This window comes from Phyllobates terribilis, unplaced genomic scaffold, assembly GCF_046119375.1.
Source record: "Phyllobates terribilis strain yellow unplaced genomic scaffold, ASM4611937v1 Scaffold_1__5_contigs__length_1240528914, whole genome shotgun sequence".
Taxonomy (NCBI): Eukaryota; Metazoa; Chordata; class Amphibia; order Anura; family Dendrobatidae; genus Phyllobates; species Phyllobates terribilis.
The window spans coordinates 665,503,130-665,528,565 of NW_027362761.1; the positions used below are offsets into that span (position 1 = coordinate 665,503,130).

The 25,436-nt window shown below is 42.9% G+C and overlaps 1 protein-coding gene across 1 annotated transcript in view; it reads right to left on the reverse strand.

Annotated features, from left to right (window-relative positions):
• The window catches only part of CACNA1S (calcium voltage-gated channel subunit alpha1 S), a 1,485,309-nt gene that overhangs the window by 598,017 nt on the left and 861,856 nt on the right, over positions 1-25,436 (reverse strand). The window contains exons 28-29 of the mRNA XM_073685020.1: positions 24,545-24,655; positions 22,576-22,659 (exon numbers count right to left, since the gene is read on the reverse strand). Of these exons, the coding sequence (XP_073541121.1) occupies positions 22,576-22,659; positions 24,545-24,655 (195 nt within the window). The remainder of the gene's footprint in view (positions 1-22,575; positions 22,660-24,544; positions 24,656-25,436) is intronic.

Consider the following 25,436-nt stretch of genomic DNA (forward strand, 5'->3'; position numbering starts at 1 on the left):
TCCAGGAAGGCGCAACCTGAACTCGTCGTCACTAGCATCTTCCTCCACCTCCTCTGCTGACCTCATCTCTTGGCTGACTGTGGGTTGACAGTAAGTGGGATCTCCAACCTCATCATCATCACCCTGTGCGTTATCACACCCGTCGTCCTCAGAGCCAACCTGTTCCTGCCCTGACAAAAAACTAAAGTTGTCGCTCCAATCAGGTATTTGAGTCTCATTATCGTCTTCCTCATTGTCTCCACCAACAGGAGTTACAGTTTGGGAATGAGGGTCTACATTATGGTCAGAACCTTCTGCGTCTGGTCCTGGATCCGACTCATAAAGATTCTGGGCATCAGTGCAGATCATTTCCTCGTCTGGATTCACAGAAGCGCTGGAGTCGACCTCTGATTCCCAGGCTATAGTATGAGTAAACAGCTCTGCAGACTCAACCATCTGTTCTACCTCATACTCAGACGGGCAGCTGGAGATTTGGGAGCTGTGAGGAAGCAAGTGCGATTGGGGTGACACCTTTGAGGACTGGAGTATTTGTGATGTTGAAGTTGATGTGGAGGAGAGCCCACTTAAAGGAGCACTTGATATCCGTTGAAGCACCTGCTGTTTTTGTGCCTCATCTGGAATTTGTAGCGATTAGCGTGGCCGTAAGAAAGGGATCTTATCACATTGTCCGCTAAAAGAAGTAGACATTTTAGTTTGGCTGGAAGATGGTCTTTCCTCTGCAGATGTTACTGTTGCTTTAACACCTACCCCACGGACACAACCTTTTTTCCCCTTCCCAACACGCCTATTCCCCTTTCCACCAGCAGCAGGCCTTTTTCCACTCATTTTGGTGGTTAACTAATTCACAACTCTGGAGTTGTTTGCACAAAAAAACAATGGATGGGAACCGAGCAGAGCTGAGTGGCCAAACTGTGGTATTAGGCCAAAACTATTGGCTGGGTTAGATGCAGAAAAAAATTATATTCAATTTGCAACCTGATGGAGGTCAGTATAGATGGACTAATAGAACAAGTCCCACACACAGCTAGAAGGCCAAATATTTTTTCAGAGGTAGATGCAGAAAAAAATTATATTCAGTTTGCAACCTGATGGAGGTCAGTATAGATGGACTAATAGAACAAGTCCCACACACTGCTAGAAGCCCAAATATTTTTTCAGAGGTAGATGCAGAAAAAAAAATATTCAGTTTGCAACCTGATGGAGGTCTGTATAGATGGATTAATAGAACAAGTCCCACACACAGCTAGAAGCCCAATATTTTTTCAGAGGTAGATGCAGAAAAAAAATATATTCAGTTTGCAACCTGATGGAGGTCAGTATAGATGGACTAATAGAGAAAGTCCCACACACTGCTAGAAGGCCAAATATTTTTTCAGAGCTAGATGCAGATATAAATTATTTTTAATTTGCAACCTGATGGAGGTCAGTATAGATGGACTAATAGAGAAAGTCCCACACACTGCTAGAAGGCCAAATATTTTTTCAGAGCTAGATGCAGAAAAAAATTATATTCAGTTTGCAACCTGATGGAGGTCAGTATAGATGGACTAATAGAACAAGTCCCACACACAGCTAGAAGGCCAAATATTTTTTCAGAGGTAGATGCAGATAAAAATTATTTTTAATTTGCAGCCTGATGGAGGTCAGTATAGATGGACTAATAGAGAAAGTCCCACACACTGCTAGAAGGCCAAATATTTTTTCAGAGCTAGATGCAGACAAAAAATTATTTTGAATTTGCAACCTGATGGAGGTCAGTATACATGGACTAATAGAGAAAGTCCCACACACTGCTAGAAGGCCAAATATTTTTTCAGAGCTAGATGCAGACAAAAAATTATTTTTAATTTTCAACCTGATGGAGGTCAGTATAGATGGACTAATAGAGAAAGTCCCACACACTGCTAGAAGGCCAAATATTTTTTCAGAGGTAGATGCAGATAAAAATTCTTTTTAATTTGCAACCTGATGGAGGTCAGTATAGATGGACTAATAGAGAAATTCCCACACACTGCTAGAAGGCCAAATATTTTTTCAGAGCTAGATGCAGAAAAAAATTATATTCAGTTTGCAACCTGATGGAGGTCAGTATAGATGGACTAATAGAACAAGTCCCACACACTGCTAGAAGGCCAAATATTTTTTCAGAGCTAGATGAAGAAAAAAATTATATTCAGTTTGCAACCTGATGGAGGTCAGTATAGATGGACTAATAGAACAAGTCCCACACACAGCTAGAAGCCCAAATATTTTTTCAGAGCTAGATGCAGAAAAAAATTATTTTCAATTTGCAGCCTGATGGAGGTCAGTATAGATGGACTAATAGAATGATGCTATGCCCAAAATATTTTACTTCACTAGGTGCAGTAAAAAAATTGGTATTCTATACACAGGTGGTATATCTTGCAACACAGATAGGCTACTCCACTGACTAACACACTCTGCAATAGGCCAAAAAGGATTAGCTTTGCTAGATTCAGCCAAATGCTGTGAAAAAAACTTGCACAGCACTGGCACAGACCTGCCTGGCAAAAACTGATAGGAACTGATGTAACCTATTCTTGAAAAGGACTGCAATTACAATTAGTCTTTACTCCCACAATCTATCTATTTAAGAGCACAGACCTGCCTGATAAAAGTCGTAGGAAATGCTGTAACCTAGTCCTTAAAAGGACTGCAATCACAACTATTCCCTACTCCCAAGCTATCTGTAGATTTGTGCGAAAATTGGCTTGAAATTAACAAGGTATAGCGCACACAGCAACAGCGGTGCCGTCTAACATGCAGCTGCAGCAGTGAGAAAATGGTGGCGACGGGGAAAATGGCTTGGTCTTATAGGGCAAGGACATGTGACATACACTGCCAATGACACATGCCCTTGCTTGTGTGAAAAAAAGCACTTCGCTCCGTGTGTGCGCTGCTGATAGGCTGACAGATTGCACCTCCCCACTGTAAATGCGGGAAAGAGAAAAAAAAATGGAGATCTTCATTATTCCTGCAGAGATCCATCCCCTGCCCCTCCCCCCACCCCGCTGTACACTCAAACTGCGTATTAACATTAATTTTCATCATTACTGAGAAAAAATCCAGTTATGATTTTGGTGCACGAACAGTTATCGAACATAACCTCGAACAGCCGAATTTTTCTCAAATCGTTCGTGTTCGCCGAACGGCTCGAACACCGCCCAAAACAGCTCGAATTTGAGATTGGCGAACAGTTCGAGTCGAACAACGCTCATCTCTAATTATGAACCCTACGCGCTGTGATTCATCACCAGAGGATCCGGGTCTTAAACGAAAATACAATAAAGGAAAAAAAATCTTGTTGTTCACCAAAAAATAGATCACGCAGACATACCTTTGACTCTACAAAATGTGCTCCAGAACAGCTACTCACGTGCTGTTGGAGCTTGGCCACCTCCAGAGAGAGTCCCTGCAAGCATTGAGCCAAATCCTGAACCGAGACCATGATGAAACTGGAGGTCTTTCCTTAGAGAAATTTTTTTTTTGGGGCTGGACTTACTGTTATGATCTGCTACAAGCACTAAGGAAAGACAGGAGATCTGTCCCTACAATAGAACTAAGCTGGATCCCTACGATGTAACGGGGAACCTGATCCTGCGATCAGACCCGCTAAAGTCCTCGGCTAGTCTGAACTCAGACCTATAGATGTGAGGGAGGGATCCCTACAAGAACTAGGGACTGGGAGAAAGATGGACACCTCCTAGCAGAAATTGCAGCAGAAATAAGACACACAAACAACAAAGAACATAGAGGTCCGAAGACCCAGCAAAACTGACTGAGAAAGGCAACAGAGCACCAAGCTAGTTCAAGAGTAGAAATTACAATGAAGTCCAGCAAGGCCAGGAGGGCGGAGCAGGATTAAATAGGCAAAAAAGGTCATGCAACCAGCAAACTGGAAAAAACCTAACAGGAGAGTTCTAACAGCTATGGCATTACAGTGCGGGGCAAGCAATCCCTGCATATTCATTGGCTCTCCAAAGAGCACCAAACATGCAGGGCGGGGATCCGAGTTTCCGCCCGAGCAACCCGGAAATACTTGCCGAGCACCAAGCTTGTTGAGCACCGTGATGCTCGAGCCAGTACCGAGCAGTGGCGAGCACGTTCGCTCATCTCATCACTAGTCCTGACTGATAAGTGCAGCCAGCTGTCCCCTGAAAGTTTAGACCAACTAACTTTCATCAAGATGAGCAAGTCATGGGTCTCCAAGGACTTTTGCACCCCAATCACAGACTGTACAGACTAGGCGATGCTGTACTTTTTAGTGTGCTGCACTGATCTAACCTATTTGCAGTCTATGATATATTTAGTGTGACTTCTGTGCCTGCTGTTGCTGCTGTTGTAGATGTTAACACTAATTTTTGGAAATGTGAACACTCCTGGTTGGGACTCCATCTGCTGGGTTGGCAGTAGTGGAAGAAGTGTCGGCCCCTATCATAATAGTTATACTCTAGTGAAATTAATTCTTTGGTGCAGATATTGTTCTCACAGGGGTACACATGAGAAAATAGAAATAGGTTTTCTTTCTACCGTGGTATATAAAGCAGGCTATTATTCATCTGTTAATTCTTTGGTGCAGATATTGTTTTCCACACAGGGGTACACATGATGAAATCAAAATTGGTTTTCTTAGCACAAATGTATATAAAGTAGGCTAGATTTAAACTTTTAATTCTTTGGTACAAATATTGTTCTCCATACAGGGGAACACAATACTTTCTTCTGTTACTAACATCATACAGTAGGGGAGATCACAGTATGAAATTGTTTGGAGCATGTCTCCTATGTTACACAGGCCTCATCCACACTAAAAAAAAAATATTTCTTAAATTATTTCTTCTGTTACTAACATCATACCGCAGGCAGATGTCAGTTTCAGATTTTTGGGTGCTGATATTGTTCTCCACACAGGGGTACATATCATTTAATCAAAATTGGTTTTCTTACTACTGTTGTATATAAAGCAGGTTACATCTCATCTTTTAATTCTTTGGTGCAGATATTGTTCTCACAGACATACACATTGTTAAGGATGTGAATATATTTGATGAAATCATATATATTAATACATATAGATATATTGAAGATACATAAAATACAAATTGACTTTTACATGTTTTTCCAAACTGAAGCATTCTTAAGAACCACTCCTAGTCCAACGTTTACATGCATTTGCCTGTGTGGACAGCTACACTAGTGGCCAAAATTGAGGCAACACCTGTAGTTTTTCACCATCACCAATATTTAATGAAAGTTTTCACTGATATACTTACCTGAACACACGCCCTCTTCTGCGATATGTATTCTGTTTGTTTATAGTGACCTGGGTGTGATTTAAGACTGATATTGTGCCAGCAGTATTAGACAGGAGTGGTCACCTAAAAAGAGAGCCAAAGCTGTTACTTTAAGAGAAGAAGGGTACAGTTACCGGGAAATTGCAGCACGAGTTAGAAAAGAGATCTCACCGGCCATCGTTCTCAAAGTGTGTAAGCAGTTTCAAGAGACTGGTTCGATAAAGAATAAACAGGTAGAGGAAGGAAGAAGGCTACAACTCCTCAAACTGATAGAAGAATTGTTAGAATTGTCCTAAATAAAAGGAAATCAACTGCTGTCAACACTGGAGTGACAGTGTCGGATCGGACGGTTGGACAAAGATTGGTAAACGCGGGGTTAAGAGCCAGAATACCAAGTAAAAAGCCATTTTTGAATGCCTCACAGCATTAGCAACGTCTGGGGGCCAAAGAACATTCTAAATGGACCATTGAAGAATGGAGAAATGTTTTATGGAGCGATGAGACACGCATATCCATCTGAGACTACATTCGACGACGGCCTGGAGAGGATTGCTTGCCAGAGTGTACAGTACCCACCATGAAGCATCCTCTGAGTGTTATGGTATGGGGCTGCATGTCCAGAGATGCAGTTGGTAGACTGCAAGTAATTGAAGGAACAGTTAATGCTGAAAAGTACATCAAGGAAGTCCTTCAGCCTAAACTCATTCCTTCGGCATGTGATGTATTTGGTTAAGGGAAACCGTTTATTTTTCAGCAAGATGGAGCCCCATGCCATACAGCTAAAAAATGTCTCTCTTGGTTCAAGGACAAAAATGTCCAGCTATTGAATTGACCAGGAAAAAGCCCAGATCTCAATCCTATTGAGAATCTCTGGGCTCGGCTCAAAAGAGCGGTGTCAAAACTGCGGGCTTCAAACAAGCAGGAACTCATTGCAGCCATCATCAAATCATGGTTTCATATCATCACACCATCTGATTTAAACAAACTGGTAGATAGCATGCCAAGTAGATGCCAGGCAGTTATCAAGGCCAAGGGCTATCCAACTAAGTATTAATATTTTAGTGTTAGATATGAAAATAGGACAAATAAATGGCTTTTCTCCCACAGTCATCTGAGTGACAATAGTGTCCAATTTGTTGACAAAGAACAAATTTCCTGCTAATATTGTGTTTCTATATGATATTTTATTATTTCTACTTAAAAATTTTACTGTGAGATCAAAAACATTCATGAAATTTGGATTTGTATTGGCAAAATGCTAAAAATTCATAAATCTTGAGGGCGTTGCCTCAGTTTTGGCCACTAGTGTAATTTGATTGTTCTGTAATTTGCTAATAGATTATATTAGCATGAAACCAATAATAAGCTAATAAAGATGACTACTCCAAAAATAATGAGGTTAGCTTGACCACACTGATTAAACTTTGAACTAGAAACATGTGATGTTTGTATAGTCACAATGACATCACATATTGGAAACTTCCTATATAAGCTTCTGTGTTCGGCTCAATAAACAGAACTCACATTTGACACTACCGAGCTGTCATCTGTCGTGATTTCTTCAGCCGTACATCCTATATCCAATTTTGCAGCAGACAATTAAAAGGAGAACACATCATTGAGTGTGCCCTAACATTTGGTGCCCAACGAGGGGGACGAGATGACGTCCAAGAGGATGACCAGCCGCAAACAGGGCCTCCAATCTCATAATGGACCACCCTCGAGGGCTGAGATTGCGCAACTACAAAATAGGTAAGAAAATGATTTTATCCTATCTATATAACCTCCGGTGTCTCCATGCTGAGAAAGGTCAGTCGGCTGTCAGACTCGCAAACACATAGTGACCGATTACTGATAAGTCCTAGGTCTTCAACCCGGTCACATAATTTCCTTAATTGTCTGCCTTATCTGCTTAGTCTCTCTGCTTATCTGCTTTACTGCTTGCATCTGTGAATGTTGAATATTGTTCAGCAGATGACCTGCCAACCTGTGAGGCCATGTGCCCACGTAGCGTCTTTGTAGCATTTTTGCGGCGTTTTTACGGCTGTGAAAACGCCGCAAAAACGCTTGTAAAACAGTCTGCCATGCAAAGCAATGGGAATTCGGATGTGCTGTGCACATAATGCGCTAATTTGCGTGCCGAATTCGCATTGCGTTGCAAAATGCAGCATGACCATTTCTACCGCGATTACGCTGCAAATTCGCGGCCATTGAGGAACATTGAAACGCAGCAAACCCGCAGGTATATGTGGATTTGCTGCGTTTCAATTAAATTCAATGGCTACAAATTTGCAGCGTAATCGCAGTGCGTGTGGTACCCGGGAGACTACAACTCCTCTTGATCCCGGCTACCACGCGGTGAAAAAAAGAAATAAAAAAGTTAAAAATAAACAAAACCTGTATATTCACCTCTCCGGCGGCCCCCGGTCTGCTCCCGGCCACGTCCTCTCTCCTTGGTGTCCCGTGGTGTACTGTCAGGATCTGCGGTGACGCCATTTAGTCACCTGATGGTCACGCGACCACTGACGTCGGCGGTCAGGTGATGGTCGCGCGACCATCAGCTGACTAAATGACGTCACCGCAGGTCCTAACAGTACACTGTGGGACGCCGAAGAAAGATGACGCGGCCGGGAGCAGACCGGAGAGGTGAGTATACAGGTTTTTTTTTAATTTTTAACGTTTTAATTCTCTTTTTTTTTTACTATAGATGCAGCATTTAAAGCATCAGTTGTTCACACATTATAAATCCATGCCGGTTGCATGGATTTATATTGTGTGATCAACTTATCAAGCACATTTCCAAGTGATGCTCAAAATCGCTTGGAAAACTGCTTGAAAAAACGCATGGGAAAACGCATGTACAAACGCTTCTCTCTGGCAGAAAAAACGCATGTAAAAACGCTGAAAAACGCTTCTCTCTGGCAGAAAAAACGCATGTAAATCTGCATGTAAATCTGCATGCGTTTTTTTCTGCCAGAGAGAGGCAAAAACGCTCTGCATCAAATCTGCTACGTGGGCTCATAGCCTAAATGGTAGAGTTGGAAAGTAAGGGAAAAGTTTTAAGGTTACAGTAATTTCAATTACTCTGAATCAGCCTCAAGTGTAGGCTGATAGTTTGTTTTTTTGTGTGCCAGTCTCAGGGAGAGACTGGTGGTGTCAGTGGACTGTACGTGTTGGTGTTACAGTTAAGTACCTGTCCGTTTGCGCAGACGGCTGGTAACGTTGAAGTGGTTGCAATAATCACTTTGTAAATTCCCAGCTATTAGTTACTAACAGATGGTATTTAAGTAATTGAAAGTGAAACTGCCTATATGTGATGTGTAGTGCCTACAGAGTGGTGTAACTAGTAACATCAAATCCAGGTTGGTGGATAACAGAGACTGGAGGTGTTTAGTTAACATTCACAGTTGAATAGTATTGCAGAGTCCAGTAGTAGAGTCATCAGAAGCTGTTTTTATCTGTTTATATTGTGTGTACGGTTTGCCGGTAGAGCGGCATACCAGAAGCTAGCGTAAAGTGTAGTTTAAAGTTTTAAATTCACTCTGTATGCACTCATTGTGAGATTACAAAATTGGTTATAAACTGGTTTTGTTTTTGCATAATTCAGGACTGCAAGACTGACAGTGTTAATAGTTAATATTCACGCAGAAAGTGAATTTTTCTTAAAGTGCTAAGATTGTGTTTGTTTTAACTTGTACAATTTAGACAGTGCTTGAGAGCTTGAGGTCAAAGTCTACTGTAGCTACTATGGTTAATCATTCACTAGCATATCTGCATCCTCTCTCTGACACTAAAAATTGATCTTTGTGAAATGGAAAGTTTTACAGTTTTTTCATTAGTTATCTGGTGTTTTAAATGACGTGTTCTCAGTGTACCCAAGAATTTTTGAAGCCCTGGTTGTGAAATAGATAAATGTTTAGCTAACCTCCTATATCACTGTGTTCAGGCCTCTGTAATAACTTAATCACAAAGTGACTGAGACCCCTTTCCCTAGACATTAAACAAGTACATGTAGCCTCAGATTAAATATACCTGCCAGGTTAACTATTCCAAACCCCAAGGGAACCTTGCTCAAGAAATAGAAGATAGAAACCAATATAATCACAAGCACATGTCCGTTAGGTGCTGCATTCAGGATTTAGACTGTAAAATGGATGGGAGCAATCAATCAACACACACATAATACACACCCACAGCGCTGGTAGCGGAGAAAGCAAAGATAAAGCATGTTAAAAAAAATGTCAAAAGCCTCCTCAAATTGTCAGTCTCTAAAGGAAGGTTAGATAAGAAGGAATGGAAGAATGTGTTAATCAATAGAGAGGAGCGCCCTAGGTACTATGAAGCCCTACAGGATGCTGACGTTTTGTACAGAATGACAAGGAAAGTGAAAAGACAGATATGGATAGAGAAATATAATGATGTTACTGAATGTTATACTTATCAGCCACCGCCCGAGAAAATGGCACAGTTAAGACCTCCTCTATATTCCCCGGAAGGCTGGACATGCAGGGTCTGCTAAATACAGAACCCAGACTGGGGTGACACGTGTGCAGTCTTAGGAGCAGTCTTAGGAGCACCAAGCCCACACACCTACATCCTTATATCCGGTTATCAATGCAGACGGCACGCTCTACACGCCAGCGGCCATCTTGGCTCAGGGCACTTCCTTCCCAGCAGCCATCTTATCTCCTAGTACTTCCTATCCAGCGGCCATCTTAAGTCAAGTCACCTCCTCTCCAGTGGCCATTTTAGTTCCGGTAACTACCGGGATTTACCCAAACAGTGACATCCTTGTTACAACTGCAGAAGAAGATAAGGATGACATAGCAGTACAGGACCATAAACAGCAGGGAAAACAGGAATCAGCAGCTCAGACTGACACTCCCCAGCATCCCATTAACAAGACCCAATGTCTACCACTGTATGATGGGGGGACATGGTCATCATCCTCATCCCTTTCCCCCAAGCCCCGAGGCCGCTGTGTCTCCTGGAAACCCCAGGAGTTAAATACTCAGGTGAATGGTCACTCTGCCTCATGGATATAATTAGAGGGGCTCACTCAAATTAAAGCAGGAGATTCTTTCTGGCCTGTAATGCGACAGGCCCTGGAGCCCTATGAAGCAATGAGTACCAAGTATCAAACTTATGACTCAGGAGAAAAAAAAAAAGCTTTATGTCTGGGCTAAGGAATGCTTAGTGGACCAGTCCACTACATTACAGAATGTCATCTAAGAAAAAGGAGAGACTGTGGAGAAGTTTTTTCACAGATTGAAGCAGATGTTCCTGGATCTCGGATCTGAAAACCATGAGAAGTCCCATCAGCAAATTTGGATACAAGGTTTTGTTGAAGGTCTCCGTGAGCTTATACGGAAACAACTGCAGGCTACCAGACCTGAATACCGAAGACTGGATATGGACACCCTTTACCAAGTGGCAAGAGGGGTAGAGCAGAATCAAGCACCCAAACTCGAGTCTGCTGGTTGCCCAAAATCCTCCATGGAACACAGATGCACAGAGACCCACAGTCACCTGTTACAACTGTGGGAAGGTGGGACACATAAATAGGAATTGTTGCTCAGCCCCTCACAGGAAGGAGCCTGGACAACAATGGCAACCATCCCCAGGGATCACATGGCCCGAGTCCACAATAGGATATTGGCAAGATAAATCCTCCATAAGCACCAGAACTACATATACTCTTACACTCCACAAGACAACTGAGTGGATAAACCCCCCCCACCCCACCCCCCATTTAGATAGAAGTTGAAGATAAACCCCTCAATTTCCTGGTGGATACTGGTGCAGCCTGAAGTGTAATAATAAACATCGATTTACCAGACCCAGATTATCTCACAGATGAAGTGGTACCTTGTGTGGGGGTGGATGGAACTACACGCTACACACCAAAGACCAAACCCCTTCACATAGGCCCACAACCCACACAGAGTATGCTGTCTCAATTAGATGTCCAGTGAACCTGCTAGGAACAGATCAACTAGCAAAACTTCAGGTCAATATTCGATTTCATGAAGATGGAACTGTGACTCTGACTGCTCCACTATCACAGGAACATTCATCTGAAGTGTATAGCCTCTTCACACTACAATACACCCATGTTAACCCAGTGAATGCTACACTACTGGCACAAGCCCCGAACATCCTATGGGCACAAGGCCCAGAAGATATTGGAAGACTCCATGTCCAACTTGTGGAAGTGAAACTGAAACCAGGAGGTCTGTTGCCAAGGAAACAACAGTATCCACTCTCCATTCAACAATCTACTGCTATTGCTCAAAAACTCAAGAATTACCTCAGAAATGGAGTCATTGTCCCTACCAAGTCACCATGCAACATTCCATTGTTCCCAGTCAAGAAGAAGACACCAAAGGGTCAGCCTATCAAGTACCACAGGGTATAGGACCTACGAGCAGTCAATGAAGCCACGATACTGGACACTCCAATTGTGCCAAACCCACATACTCTTCTATCATCTATTCCATCTTCTTCCTCATGGTTTACAGTGACTGACTTGGCTAATGCCTTCTCCAGTTTTTCACTACACCCTGACAGTCAATAGCTAGTTTACTCCACACATAAGGAACAGCAGTAATAATAATAAATAATCTTTATTTTTATATAGCGCTATCATATTCCACAGCAATTTACATACATTATCATTGCTATCCCCAATGGGGCTCACAATCAAAATTCCCTATCAGTATGTCTTTGGTGTGTGGGAGGAAACCGGAGAACCAGGAGAAAACCCACACAAACATGGGGAGAACATACAAACTCCTTGCAGATGTTGTCCTTGGTGGGATTTGAACCCAGGACCCCAGCACTGCAAGGCTGCAATGCTAACCACTGAGACACATGGATTGTGATGCCTCAAGAGGACCAGAACAGCCCTTCTATGTTCAGTCAAGCCATGGCTACTGTCTTAGAGCCCTGGAAGATGATACACCCTAACGTCACGCTCCTGAAGTATGTTAATGACCTCCTATGTAGATCTAAATGTGGGGAACAGAGCGTACAATAGGGTGATACCCTATGGAGGGAGATTAAGAGAGTTCTGGTTACACTCACCTGATGGGGTTGTGACAGGCACAACTCCTATGAAGGCATGAAGAAAAACAGCTGCTGCTGCCCCGTGGCTGAAAGATAAATCCTCCAGGAGATATTGGATCCAGTTGGATAAACACGTAGATGGGCTGCGCTGCTGAAGTAAATCAATTCTTCAGAGATGATGATGATGATGATGAAAAGGCTTTTTATTAACAATGCGTTTCAATGCCGTACCGGCGTCTTTTTCAAGTAAAAAAAACAAATGTGTCATTTCGTTTTTTCACTTAAAAAAGACGCCAGTATGATGTTGAAACGCATTGTTAATAAAAAGCCTTTTCATCATCATCATCTCTGAAGAATTGATTTACTTCAACAGCGCAGCCCACCTATGTGTTTATCCAACTTGATCCAATGACCTCCTATGCTCAGATTCCAAGAAAGAAGCTCTGGAAGAGTCAATCTCACTACTCCAGTTCCTGACACACAATGGCTGCAAAGCATCCAGAGACAAGCTGCAGTTCTGCCAAGACATAGTTGTGTTCCTAGGACACTGTATCTCACATCAAACAAAGCATCTCACTGAAGACAGGAAGACAGCGTCCACTGGGATACTACTCTGCCAGACTAGACCCAGTTGCCCGTGGAGCACCCACCTGCATGAGAGCTGTGTTTGCAACTCACCTGTTGCTGGACAAGACTTCTGACATCATTCTGGGCCACAAGATGAAGCTAACGGCACCTCATGACATTACTGCCATTCTGGCCAAGACACATCCAAAACACCTATCCGCTGCCCGTCATCTACGCTTACAGTGTTCACTTATGCTCCCAGACAACGTCCCCATCTCCAGATGTGATTTCCTCAACCCAGCTACCCTCCTAACTCTGTCAAGGGGGGAGGAGGATCCCACCTCTGACATGATGATGGAAGGGTAGTCAACTCTGAAATGGTCCAGCATGATTACCTCGCCCCCATGAGACAAGAAACCCCTGGATTTGACACCGATGAGCCTCTGGAAGACCCTGACATGACTCTCTTTTATGGATGGATCAAGATATGCAGACCAAGAAGGCCATTTTCACATGGGTATGGCAGTGGTCAAGGAAGACACCCAGCTGCTAGCATAACCACTGCCTGCATCCCTGTCTGCACAGGATGGCTACCCAGAGGAAAGCGCTATAGACCAATCTGGAGGGCAAGAGATTTCATCACGGTTAATGGAACCTCAGTAAGACACCATAACGCCATACAAGAACTGATGGAGTACCCGTTGATGCCAGAAATAGTTGCGGTGATAAAGGTTAAGGCACACACTGGAGGAACCTCAAAAGACGGCAACAGTTTGGCAGACAAAGCAGCAAAAGAAGCAGCAATACTACCACTTGCACAAAAAACATCTCATCTATGCTCTTTGATGGACCCTGAAACAGAGAAAAACGGAATTGGTGAACAATCCTGGGAGAAATATGCTTTTGCCCCTACAGAAACAAGCAACAGCATCCAAAGAAGAAAACGACAAATGGATCCAGGATGGAGCCAGACAGGATGAAAAACATTAATACAGACTGTTACAAAATGGAATTACATATTACAAAATGGAAAACTATGCCTACTAAGAGCCCTCTACCCAATGTTAATAAGATGGGCTCATGGCACCACCCACCAATCAAAAATGAAGATGCACAGCTTTGAGAGACAGTACTAATATGTACCAGGCTTTTCAACAACAGCTGCAACTCGGGAAAGACAGAGAAGACCCCTCAGAAATGCACACCAAAACCTCTATACCCTTTTCCAGCACATACAGACAGATCACATAAAAATGCCACACTCAAGGGGGTTTGAGTATGCCTTTGTAGTGGTAGACATCTTCTCAGTATGGCCAGAAGAATCTTTTCCCATGAAAAAAATCAGTCGGCCAGGACCACAGCTAAAAAACTATTCTCTGAAATAGTTTGTAGATATGGACTTCCATAGACTATAGAAAGTGATCAAGGGTCTGCATTCACAGCCAATCTGACAAAAGAAATATGTAAAACCTTAAGACAGAGTTAACCCTACACATTTAAAGCCTCACAAGAAAAAGGGAAGCCATAGCATGAGAGCCTTCCCCTTGGGCTATTTAGTGTCAGACACAAACCAGCAGGCCCAACTAAAATCAGCCCTATGAGATGCTATTTGGAAATGTTCCCAGGTTAGGATTATATTTTCCCACAATAGTTGTCTATGCAATAGGACGCACAGACTAAGTTTGTTGTTGAATTAACTAAACACGTGACAAAATATGTTCTCAAGTTTTCTCCTCCATCCCAGATTCCCAAGACCTAGAAGGGACCCGAGAGATCCAATTCAAGGACTGGTTCCTCATCCAAAAGTTCAAAAGATGGATCCTCGAGCCCAGAGATGACAGCCCATTTCAGGACCTGTTCACTACCATGGCAGTCAAGGTTGAAGGAAAGCCCACATGGATCCTTGCTTCCCACCTCCAGATGACACAAAGTATAGACAACTCCATGATGAGGATGCATGCAGATTTTGGAGATCCAAATGATGAACTCTACCTGGAGCCCCTGAAAAGATTGTGATCCCAACTTCCCCTAAATAATAAGGAGCCTGCCCAGCCTCCCAATTAGGAACACCTTAGTAAGGGACAGGATCTGACCTTCTGAACACTTGAGTCCGTTAGGAGGGGGTCCATCCACAAGGGATGGGTCGTCTCGTATATACTGTGAAGATTAGCTTAGTTAGTTTCATTGCTTAAATTGGTCCAATTAGTTAGATAGGTGCACTGGGACAGATCAATAGATTCTACAGAAAAATTAGGGCAAGATAGGATTATATTGTGCATGTCTCCAAAGAGGGGAATGTTAAGGATGTGGATATATTTGATGAACTCATATATATTAATACATTCTTAGGAACCGCTCCTAGTCCAAAGTTTATATGCATTTGCCTGTGTGGACAGCTAATCTGATTGTTCTGTAATTTGCTAATAGATTATATTAGTACGAAACCAATAACATGCTAATAGAGATGACTGCTCCAAAACCAATAAAGTTAGCTTGACCACACTGATTAAACATTGAACTAGAAAAATGTGATGTTTGTATAGTCACAATGACGTCACATATTGGAAACTTCCTATATAAGCTTCTGTGTTAGGCTCAAATAAACAGAACTCACATTTGACACTACCGAGCTGTCATCCGTAGTGATTTCTCCGGCCGTACATCCTATATCCAATTGGGCAGCAGACAATGAAGAGGAGAACACACCACTGAGTGTGCCCTAACACACATGATAAAATAGAAATTGGTTTTCTTTCTATCATGGTATATAAAGCAGGCTATATTTCATCTTTTAATTCTTTGGAGCAAATATTGTTCTCCATACAGGGGAAAAAAATACTTTCTTCTGTTACTAACATGATACAGCAAGCCATATCTCACCTTGTCATTTAGTGCTGCTGAAATTCAGCTGTGTGCCGAACTCATGCACAGTAAAAAATCAAATTTTTTGTTGCTAATAGCGTGCTCCTACCACACTATCTGAGCAACATAAGTGGGAAAAAGAGAGGTTGTGGTGGAAGGAGGAATAGGCTTGGTGTTCAATGTATACGTAGGGTAGGTGGTAATGTTAGTGAAAGCAGTAGTAGTGAACCAACACTGTCACGGCCTATCCAAAGACAACTGACAACTTCTTTTGCTGCACGGGCTACTCCACTCCCTTTCTTTGGCAGCCACACAGCGGTACGCCTTGTTGATGAGGACCAGAAAGAGCAGATGCTCCAGTGGATGGCAAGCACTGCTTCAAGTGGCCTCTCATCCTATTTCTCCACCTCAACATCACACATAGTACAGTCCACAGAGGTCGCACTCCAATTACCCTTGCTTCACAACTGTCCAATCGCCCAACTGACTGTAGGGAACCACAAATGAATGAGTCTGCAGAATTGTGCACACATTCTATGCAATGGGCATCAGAAGTGTACTCCAAAGATTCCCAGAGTCAAGAGGAGAAAGGATCTGCACCGATGCCTAATATTTTTTTACATTGAATTCGGGGCTGGACAAAGTAGCATCCAAGTAGCTTCCTGACCCTAGTCTTCAGATATTAACCCCCGGGGGCGGGTGAGGTTATCCTGATGATACTCAGATACCTGAGGCTTACGCGGACTGTACTGTGCTGTTAGGGCAGGAAAAGGAGGAGGGTGACTCTCAGAGTGAGGAATGGGATAACACATTGGATGATGAAGAGGTTGTAGTTCCCAGGTGGTGTGAACCCAGAGGCATTCAGCTGAGTAGCTCATCTGAGGAGGTGGAGAAGGAGGAAAGCAAGGAGATTACATTGTGTCCTACGGCTCAGACACAGAGTGATGCAACAGTGTAGAGCATTGCATCCTTAGCCACAACTGTTTCAGTGACCAACACTGGTTGCGGATCTGCAGCTTGCAGGCGCAGTGAGGATTGCCTAGCCTGGGCCTTTTTTGACACCGGAAAGGATGAGCTAACTCACGTTATCTTACAACTTTGCAAGAAAAAACTCAGTAGAGGGAAAAAGTGCAATAATTTGACTGCTACATGCATGAACATTCACATGTGCAATCAATATGCACTACTCTGGCAATCTCACTGCGATAAAATGAGAACAACTGGACCTCATCAGCCACCCCATCAACTGCATCTGCTGCTTCTTCCACCTCCTCTGTTACCATGGCAAGTATTGTCATGCAGGTCTCCGACTGCAGAACCTTCAGTTCTTTACCCGCTCCAGTCAGGCTGAGTGAGAACCTGTCAGCTGTAATGGAAGCTGACATGCCTGCTGTTTTTCACCGATCTCAGAGAACGAGCACATCACAACTTTATCAATCCACCATAACATCTCAGCCTGCACCTCACTCACAGTCCAGCAGTTTGTCCATTTCACCATACTCCTCCCTCTCTCTCCACTGCAGCCAGCCCTCTGTCCCGCAGTTGTGGTCACATAAAAGATTGTTTCCTCCTACATATGACAAAGCTAAGAGGTTGAACTTCACAATCTAAAATCTGTTGGCCATGGAAATGGTGGTGGCAAGCTCAAATTTTTTAAAATTTTAAGACTCCTGGTTGGGTCTTCATCTGCTGGGTTGGCTGTAGTGGAAGAGGTGTCGGTCCTCATTATAATAGTTATACTCTAGTGAAATTAACTCTTTGGTGCAGATATTGTTCTCCACTCAGGGGTACACATGATGAAATCTAAATTGGTTTTCTTACTACCTTGGTATATAAAGCAAGCTATATTTCATCTTTAAATTGTTTGGTGCAGATATTGTTCTCCACACAGGGGTGCACATGATAAAATTGAAATTGGTTTTCTTACTACCGTGATGTATAAAGCAGGCTACATTATATGTTTTAATTCTTTGGTGCTGAAATTGTTCTCCATACAGGGTTACACATTAGTAATGAGCGAGCAGTAAATGTGCTCAACTTAGTGGTTCAGCAGTTTCTCAAAACCTACCCAGATCTGCCAGAGCTGCTTGTGAAAGTACACCTCGTGTGTCTCATTTCAAAAAGTTAGCTACAGTTTCCGCAGCATTTGCAGCTTCCAGCTTGGTGCAATGTCACCACATGTTGGAAATCAATGTTGCAGATGTTGGGAAGGGTTTGTGAGCAGCAGAGGCCAGTTGTTGAGTACCAGCTTCATCATGCCCGTTGGACTTCAGGTCAGCCTCCGCACATAAGAGCTGACGAGTGAGCATGAATGTCTGACATCTGTGTCGTACTCCAAAACTTTGAGGACTCCACCAAGATGGTGAGCGGTGATGACGCCATAATTAGCGTCACCATCCTGCTTCTCTGTCTACTGAAACGCTCGCTGCTCACACTTAAAGAGGAGGCATTGCAGGAGGAGCAGGGAACTAAATGGTGATGCTACACAGCCTAGCCTCATCTCATCTCATCTCAACGCCGATTGGGTGATGAGGAGGAGGAAGATGAGGAGGAGAACATTGACAGTTGTCCTCTTGGTGAAGATAGGGAAGTCTTGGATTTCTTGGAAGTCTTAATACCCCTCTTTCAGTCTGTGGGAAAGCTGTATGAGTTTCGCTGAATGACCTTCAGTGGCCTAAACCGTGGCTTTGCTTATGCAAGTTATTTCTCAAAACAGATTGCAGATGAAGCCACTGCCTAACTCTATAGTCATGAAATTCAAGAATTCAAGGCGAAAGATCTTTGTGTGTCGAAGCACCACCGAAAAATGTGAGCTGATGTTGGACGGGCTGTCATTGCTTATGGAACAAGCTGCATTAGAGGACTTCCTGGGAGAAATGACAGCTGGAGTAGATGCGGTTTCCCCCTATGACAGTCCTTTCTCCCCCACCCAAGAGCCGCATAGCAGCTGCAAGGTTTGCACTATGAACTCTCCTGAAGGAGAAGCCAGAGCCCACCGGAGGATTCCCCGGTTCTCTGGTGGGCCCGTCCAACCCTGCAGAGAAGCAGCCCTGGCTAAAAAAAGTCTGTGTGAAGGTTCCCGGACGCTATGGCTGTTTTTTTTTACTGTGGACTGGCTCCAGCAATCTATAAGACTTAAGATCTGCAATCTGTCACTTTGGCAAACCCCAATTATAATAATAATCTTTTTATTTTATATGGCGCCAACATATTCCGCAGTGCTTTACAATTCAGATAGTTTACAGACATTATCGGCACTGTCCCCATTAGGGCTCACAATTTACAATCCCTTTATTCCAGTATGCCTTTGGAGTGTGGGAGGAAACCGAAGAACCCAGGGGAAACCCACGCAAACATGGGGAGAACTCCTTGCAGATACTGTCCTTGGTGGGATTTGAACCTAGGACCCCAGCAAGGCTGCAATGCTAACCACTGAGCCATCATGCTGCCCTCTCTGTTCTCCCTCTGATATCTAACAAACAGGTCATGCTGGAGAAACTTGCACCTACTGCCACTCAGTGTCTTCAGCTCCTTTGTGAGAAACTAGTGTTTGGGCAGCCAGTCTACCAAATAAAATTTCAGAGATAGAAATTGTGTATGGCGTCGCTTCCGGTACTGGGTGCCAATACCAAACCATGGCGTGCCATAATTCACTATTTCTGGCTGGTTGGAGACAAGCTCATTCCCACAAAAAAGTACCAGTGTCACCACACGGATGCAACTGGAGATAGAGGAGGAAGGAGGGCCCTAGCAGTAGGGAACAAGGGAAGGGACACATTCTGATACCAATATGTGTCTGTCCCTAAGCTCCCCTATCATCCCTGGACGGGTCCTTTCCCCTGTGCGCGATCATGTGCCTAAGCCCTCACTGGCCCTGGACTTAACCTGGCTAGCGCGCACTAGTCTCACCACTACAATAGGACAACACAAGAAAGGAAAGAAACAATGGGAAGATAACAACATAAAGTACACATCTCTCCAACAGAAAACTTCAATGCTGCAATAGCAACGAACACGACAGCTTCTCCAGAGACTGGCTCCTTCAAAGAGGTCAGCATAGAATGAACTATAACCAGTGGTCAGCTGATGGAACATGTGGCTATTTAAAGGGAGGTGGGAGTGACACCAACCAACATCAGCTGACCACTAACAAAAGGCTGCCAGCAAGAGACTAGCAGTAACCCTTGCTGGACCAAAAGGAAAAAAACTACATTTAAATTACAGCATAAACAGAGCTGCCACAAATCTCCAAATTATTTGTGACAACCAGCAAGCTAAGGAGATGGTGACCTTTATCATCATAAAGGAGTTAGTTTGTTGTCTACCTTGCGAACATGGTGTTGAAGCTTGCAAGGATTAAGAGGTTACATTGGCGAGTCTGGTTATTATAATAAAGATCCTGCTGTTTTTATAGTTTTAAGTGAGCACACAGAGACCGTGGTTTCTGCAGTAGCGCATCCAGGCTGGGATAGTAGTGGAGAAATTTCTGTGCTATCAGGTTGAGGATGCGAGCCATGCAAGCCACATGAGGTTGCCCCAGCGTAGGGCCGCCACCAGGTTTGCACCGTTATCGCACACGGCCTTCCCTTGCTCCAGATTCAGTGGAGACAGCCATTGCTCAAACTCAGCATGGATAGTTATTAGGCAGCGAGAGGGATCATACGCGAGGGATGATACTGTATGTATCCCCCAGGATGCACATCGAAGCATATACTTGAACCTACTGGAGTGCATTGCAATTACAGAAACAGTTTTGCTTGCAGTGAAAAATAAAAGTAAAAGTTTGAACTTTAAGAAATTAAAGTCTCCTGTCAGCAGGATTGTGCTCAGTAAACTACTTACACTGTCAAGTGGGTGCCATTACACTGATTAACATGATACCTTGGTTGATGAAATCTGTCCTGTGATTCTTGTGTAATCTTTACTTTCAGTTTGGAGATAATGATATGCCCGTGCTTCGGGGCGGCCTGTGGGCAGGGCTTTATCTGGTGCTCTGCTTACATATTCATCTGTATGCTCTTATGACAGGTCACTGTGCCTTCACTGACCTGTTTCCTATTTTACATAACGCCGCACTACTAGATGCATTGTGTAAAATAGGAGGCAGGTCAGTGAAGGCACAGTGACCTGTCATAAGAGCATACAGATGAATATGTAAGCAGAGCACCAGATAGAGGCCCTCCCAGAAGCACGAGCATATCATTATGTCCAAACTGAAAGTAAAGATTACACAAGAACCACAGGACAGATTTCATCAACCATGGTATCATGTTAATCAGTGTAATGTCGCCCTCCTGAGAGTGTATGTAGTTTACTGAGCAAAATCCTGTTGACAGGTGCACTTTAATCTACAATAGGTGAATAAAATATAATAAAAGCGGATTAAGAGAAAGAGAGTAAAAAAAAAAAAAAAAACGGCAAATTTGAGAGATTAAGATTTTTTTCCAGGTCTTGTTTGAGCTTGATAGTGGTAAATGATTGGTGACAAAAAGGACAAACACAAATGGCCTGTTTGCACAGCAAGAGCATGCAGCTAATATTTACAACATGGGCTTGCAACCACCACTGAGACAGGACAACTCACCACTGGGAGCAAGACAGTCTGAACAGAAAAACACAGCAACGCTTAGCAGATAAAGCTATGTAGTAATAAAATGGTCAGTGGAGGGGGGCAGGAATAAGCTTAGGCAATATTGAAGCTATGTTAGTGGAAGGTTAAAAACATCTTCCAGCAACAAAACCAGGAAAAAAAGAAAATGCCCCATGGATGTGTGCACAAATGGGAGTCACAAGTTTTCTATTGCTCAACCTCATGATCTCCTATCATGTTCTGAAGCTTGCAGAAAAAGAAAGAATTGAAGAAAAATGTGCATTAACATACATCATCAAAAGTAAAAAAAAAAAAAAAAGGGACATATGCTTTGATTTGCAATTGGAATTCCAAAAACTTGACAGGCATGTTTGGTTCTGAACACCTATGTATTAGTATTCAAAAATCATGCAGCTGCTTTTATTGTTGGGTCAGTGATTAATTACTACAACAGCAATAAATAATTTATCAATATTTTCTAGAACGAACATTAAAGGGAATCTGTCACCCCCTGAGACCTATCAGACCGCTAATATGGGCATACAGGTTATAGAAATGTGAATCTATACTTACCTGTATGGCCCATATTAGCGGTCTTGTGGCTGTGAAATGGCTTTTTATTACTTGTGGGTTACGCTGTGTTCCCGTCCGGGAAACAGAAATCCCGCCTACTTGTTTAATTAAAATATTTCTCCCCTCCCCTGCCCTCGCCTGCACGACACACGGCATGTCACAGTGCCATTTGATGTGCAGTTCCCATGGCCGGATCCCCCGCCTGCGCACTTCATCTGTTATTTCCCTGCTGTCTGTGTACAAGTGAAGAGCAGGGATCTAGTGCGCAGGTGCCAGCGAGGCACACTGACTTCCCGGCACCTGCGCACTAGATGACGTGCAGGGGAGGGGGAGAAATATTTTAATTAAACAAGTAGGCGGGATTTTTTCCCGTCCCCTGGACGAGAACACAGCGTAACCCACAAGTAATAAAAACAAATTTCACAGCCACAAGACTGGTAATATGGGACATACAAGTAAGTATAGATTCACATTTCTATAACCTGTATGCCCAATTAGCGGTCTGATAGGTCTCACGGGGTGACAGATTCCCTTTAAAGCTGGAAGTAATTTGCCCCTATTATATACCAAACTAGATCAGTTATTGAAGATGTTACTTACATCAATCTCACTCAGGATTACATCTATTACACTGCCTATAACAATTAGGAAATCAAAAACATTCCAGGGGTCTCCAAAGTATCCCTAAAAATAAAAAGAAAGAAGAACCATGTTTGAATCAGATTAACATTTGTGACTTAATATATTATGTTGAATTTCATGTAAATGTAATAAAGCTTTAATAAAGCTTTTTTTTCTAGAACCATCTATACTCTGATTAACTGATAGGAACAGGATGCAATTTTATCAGAGTTCATATTCACAATGTGATACAACTAAAGCCTTCCACAACTATTTTAAAGAATATAAGCATTGTCAACATAAATCATACATGGGCTAATTCAGAGAAAGGTTGCAAACGTTTTTTTTTCTGGACAACTTATAAAAAAAAAACAACAGAAAGCCAACATTTTTACAGACATATTGGAAAGCCAAAATAAGTCATTAAAGAAGGAGTCCCAAAGAAGCAAAATAATTATTCACTAATTCTTTCTAAACATGAATGTGATGTAATGTAGTTGCATTAAAATACTTACCTGATCGTTGACTTTCCTAGTTTCTAGTGTTGCTCTGGTCCATGTGACCTCTCCTCATCATTGCCAGCTCACATAGGGACTGCTGTGGTGGGGCGGTGCTACTTCCACTAATGGAAGTCTAGTGAGCCTCAGAACAATTCTCCATAAAGTTAAAAAGTTGTGAAAGTGACTTCTGGTCCACACATAACCCTATGTGATCTGGCTAGTCAGGTTTGAAGTCCAGTGGCACAGAAGGGGACCGGATCGACTTTATAAAGAATTAGCAAATACATTTTTTGCCGGGAGTGCATCTTTAAGATTTGGTCACGGGTTTGCAATGACAGTAAAGGACCAGAAGACCACAACGTCTGATTTATCGTAGTCCTGCACTTATTAGAAGCACTTCATCTTCATATTAAAAGGTGCAGGTTTCCTCTAGCAGTGCAGGAGTTAATTTGGTTCAGTTGTGAACTCCTGGAAGCTTGTTTGCCTTGATGCTCTCAGCTGTTCAGAATTGACCACTCCCCTCTCCTATTTAAACTGACCTCTGGCAATCAGAAGATTCCAGAGTAAACTTCATGCTAGATGGTTAAGGAGCTTGGAGGAGTTTGGTTGTTTGAGGAGTCGTTAGGTGGATTTATCTAGTGACTGTTGGTTGACTTTGGTTGTTTGCGAATCCATTTCTTCTCCTTCTTTGATTTTTCCCTTCCTTCACTCCCTGATGTAGCCCTTTGTTGTTTGCGTGAGCTCATTTGTATGATTGGTATTTTCCTTTATTCCTGTACGTAATCCCTTGTTAGTCTGGTTGGTGTATTTCCATACACTACTACTCCCCGCCTCCCTGTGCTGGGGAAGGGAACAGACTAAGGGTGAATTCAGAAACTCCGCAAGGTACATGGCCCCGGCATCTTCACCTTCAAAAGTAATCTGGGGAACAGGGATAGATATGGCGCCCCCTAGCGCTAGGAACAGGGTAGGAGCCCTTGGCCCCGGCAACAGAGTCGTGACAGATTCTAAGTGATATACAGTATGTCTATAGCAGTTGGTAATTGCGATATCAATACATTACCTGCTTTCACTGAGAACTGTAAAATGATTATTATTAGGGCTCAAGCAGACATCCTTGAATCTCAGTCCGATCACAGACTGCAGTGCACGAACTGGCCGAGGGGACTTCAGACCAGAGCATGACAGCTTCATATATTTCTATTAGATTGTCAAACTCAGAACAGGAGACCCCTGGTCAGTCTGTGCATAGCAGTCCATGATCGAACAGAGATCCACGGTTGTCTGCATGAGCCCTTACAGTCATTACTCTGTACAAGTTTGTCCAGCTTCAAAAAAAGAGTAAATTTTTTATGGATGGGGGATGCCCTATTTTTATGTACTGTTGAATTTTGAGGGATAGGTCATCAATATAAAAATACTGGAAAATTCTGTGTGTACACACTCACCTTGGCTTTAAAAGCTGCTAATTTTAATAGCATTTCCACAGTAAAAATTCCAGTAAAAGCTACATTGAGGATATCTGATAGATGACTAAATTCAGCAGTCTGACCATAATGCTAAAAAAAAATGAGACAGATGAAATCCTGTTTGCATATAAAATATGGTTAAATATTTCATGTCTACATAGATTAAATTTCTTGCTCACCAGTTCCTTTCAATTTTTTTTAAAGAATTTGCAAACTGTACTTTAAAAACTCACACACCAAGTCTGTAAAATTATTTTAGATTTGCATGTATATTATAAATAACACTTCAAATGCAAGATGGGGAGAGTAAAGGATAAATGTGCTTACCTGAAGCTTTGTAAACTGCCTGAAAAATACAGTACCTGTAGCTGTTTTAATCAGACTGGATTGTCCCTTGGTTCACAATCTACTAAGTAAAGAGCTTGTTTGGGAACAGGAACTGTGACCTATTGTGCCTAAAATCCAAGGCCTGACTTTACAGATGCGGTCCCTGTGCATCACAGTTTATTGGTCCCACTGGCTCCATCCAGGGACTTGATGGCATTACAGCACACCTTCAACTTCTCTGGTCATTCTCCCACTGATCCTAGCGTCCACAAAATGTGGTTTTATATATACCTAGAAGCTTCTGCTCAAACCTCATTCAGTATGCTGTTGCGATTCCCCCTGCCCTATAAACATGAGTGTCGGCCTCCAATCCCCAAACATAGAGTAGAAGATAGATTGATCTCTTTCAACTGCCCTCATCATCAGTGTTCGACTGGGGTGGAAAGGGAACACCAGTTACATTGACTCTGGGGGTTCACTGTTCAGCTATGAAAGTATTACATTATGCAAAATCTAACACACCAACGCCTCTATTATCTGTAGC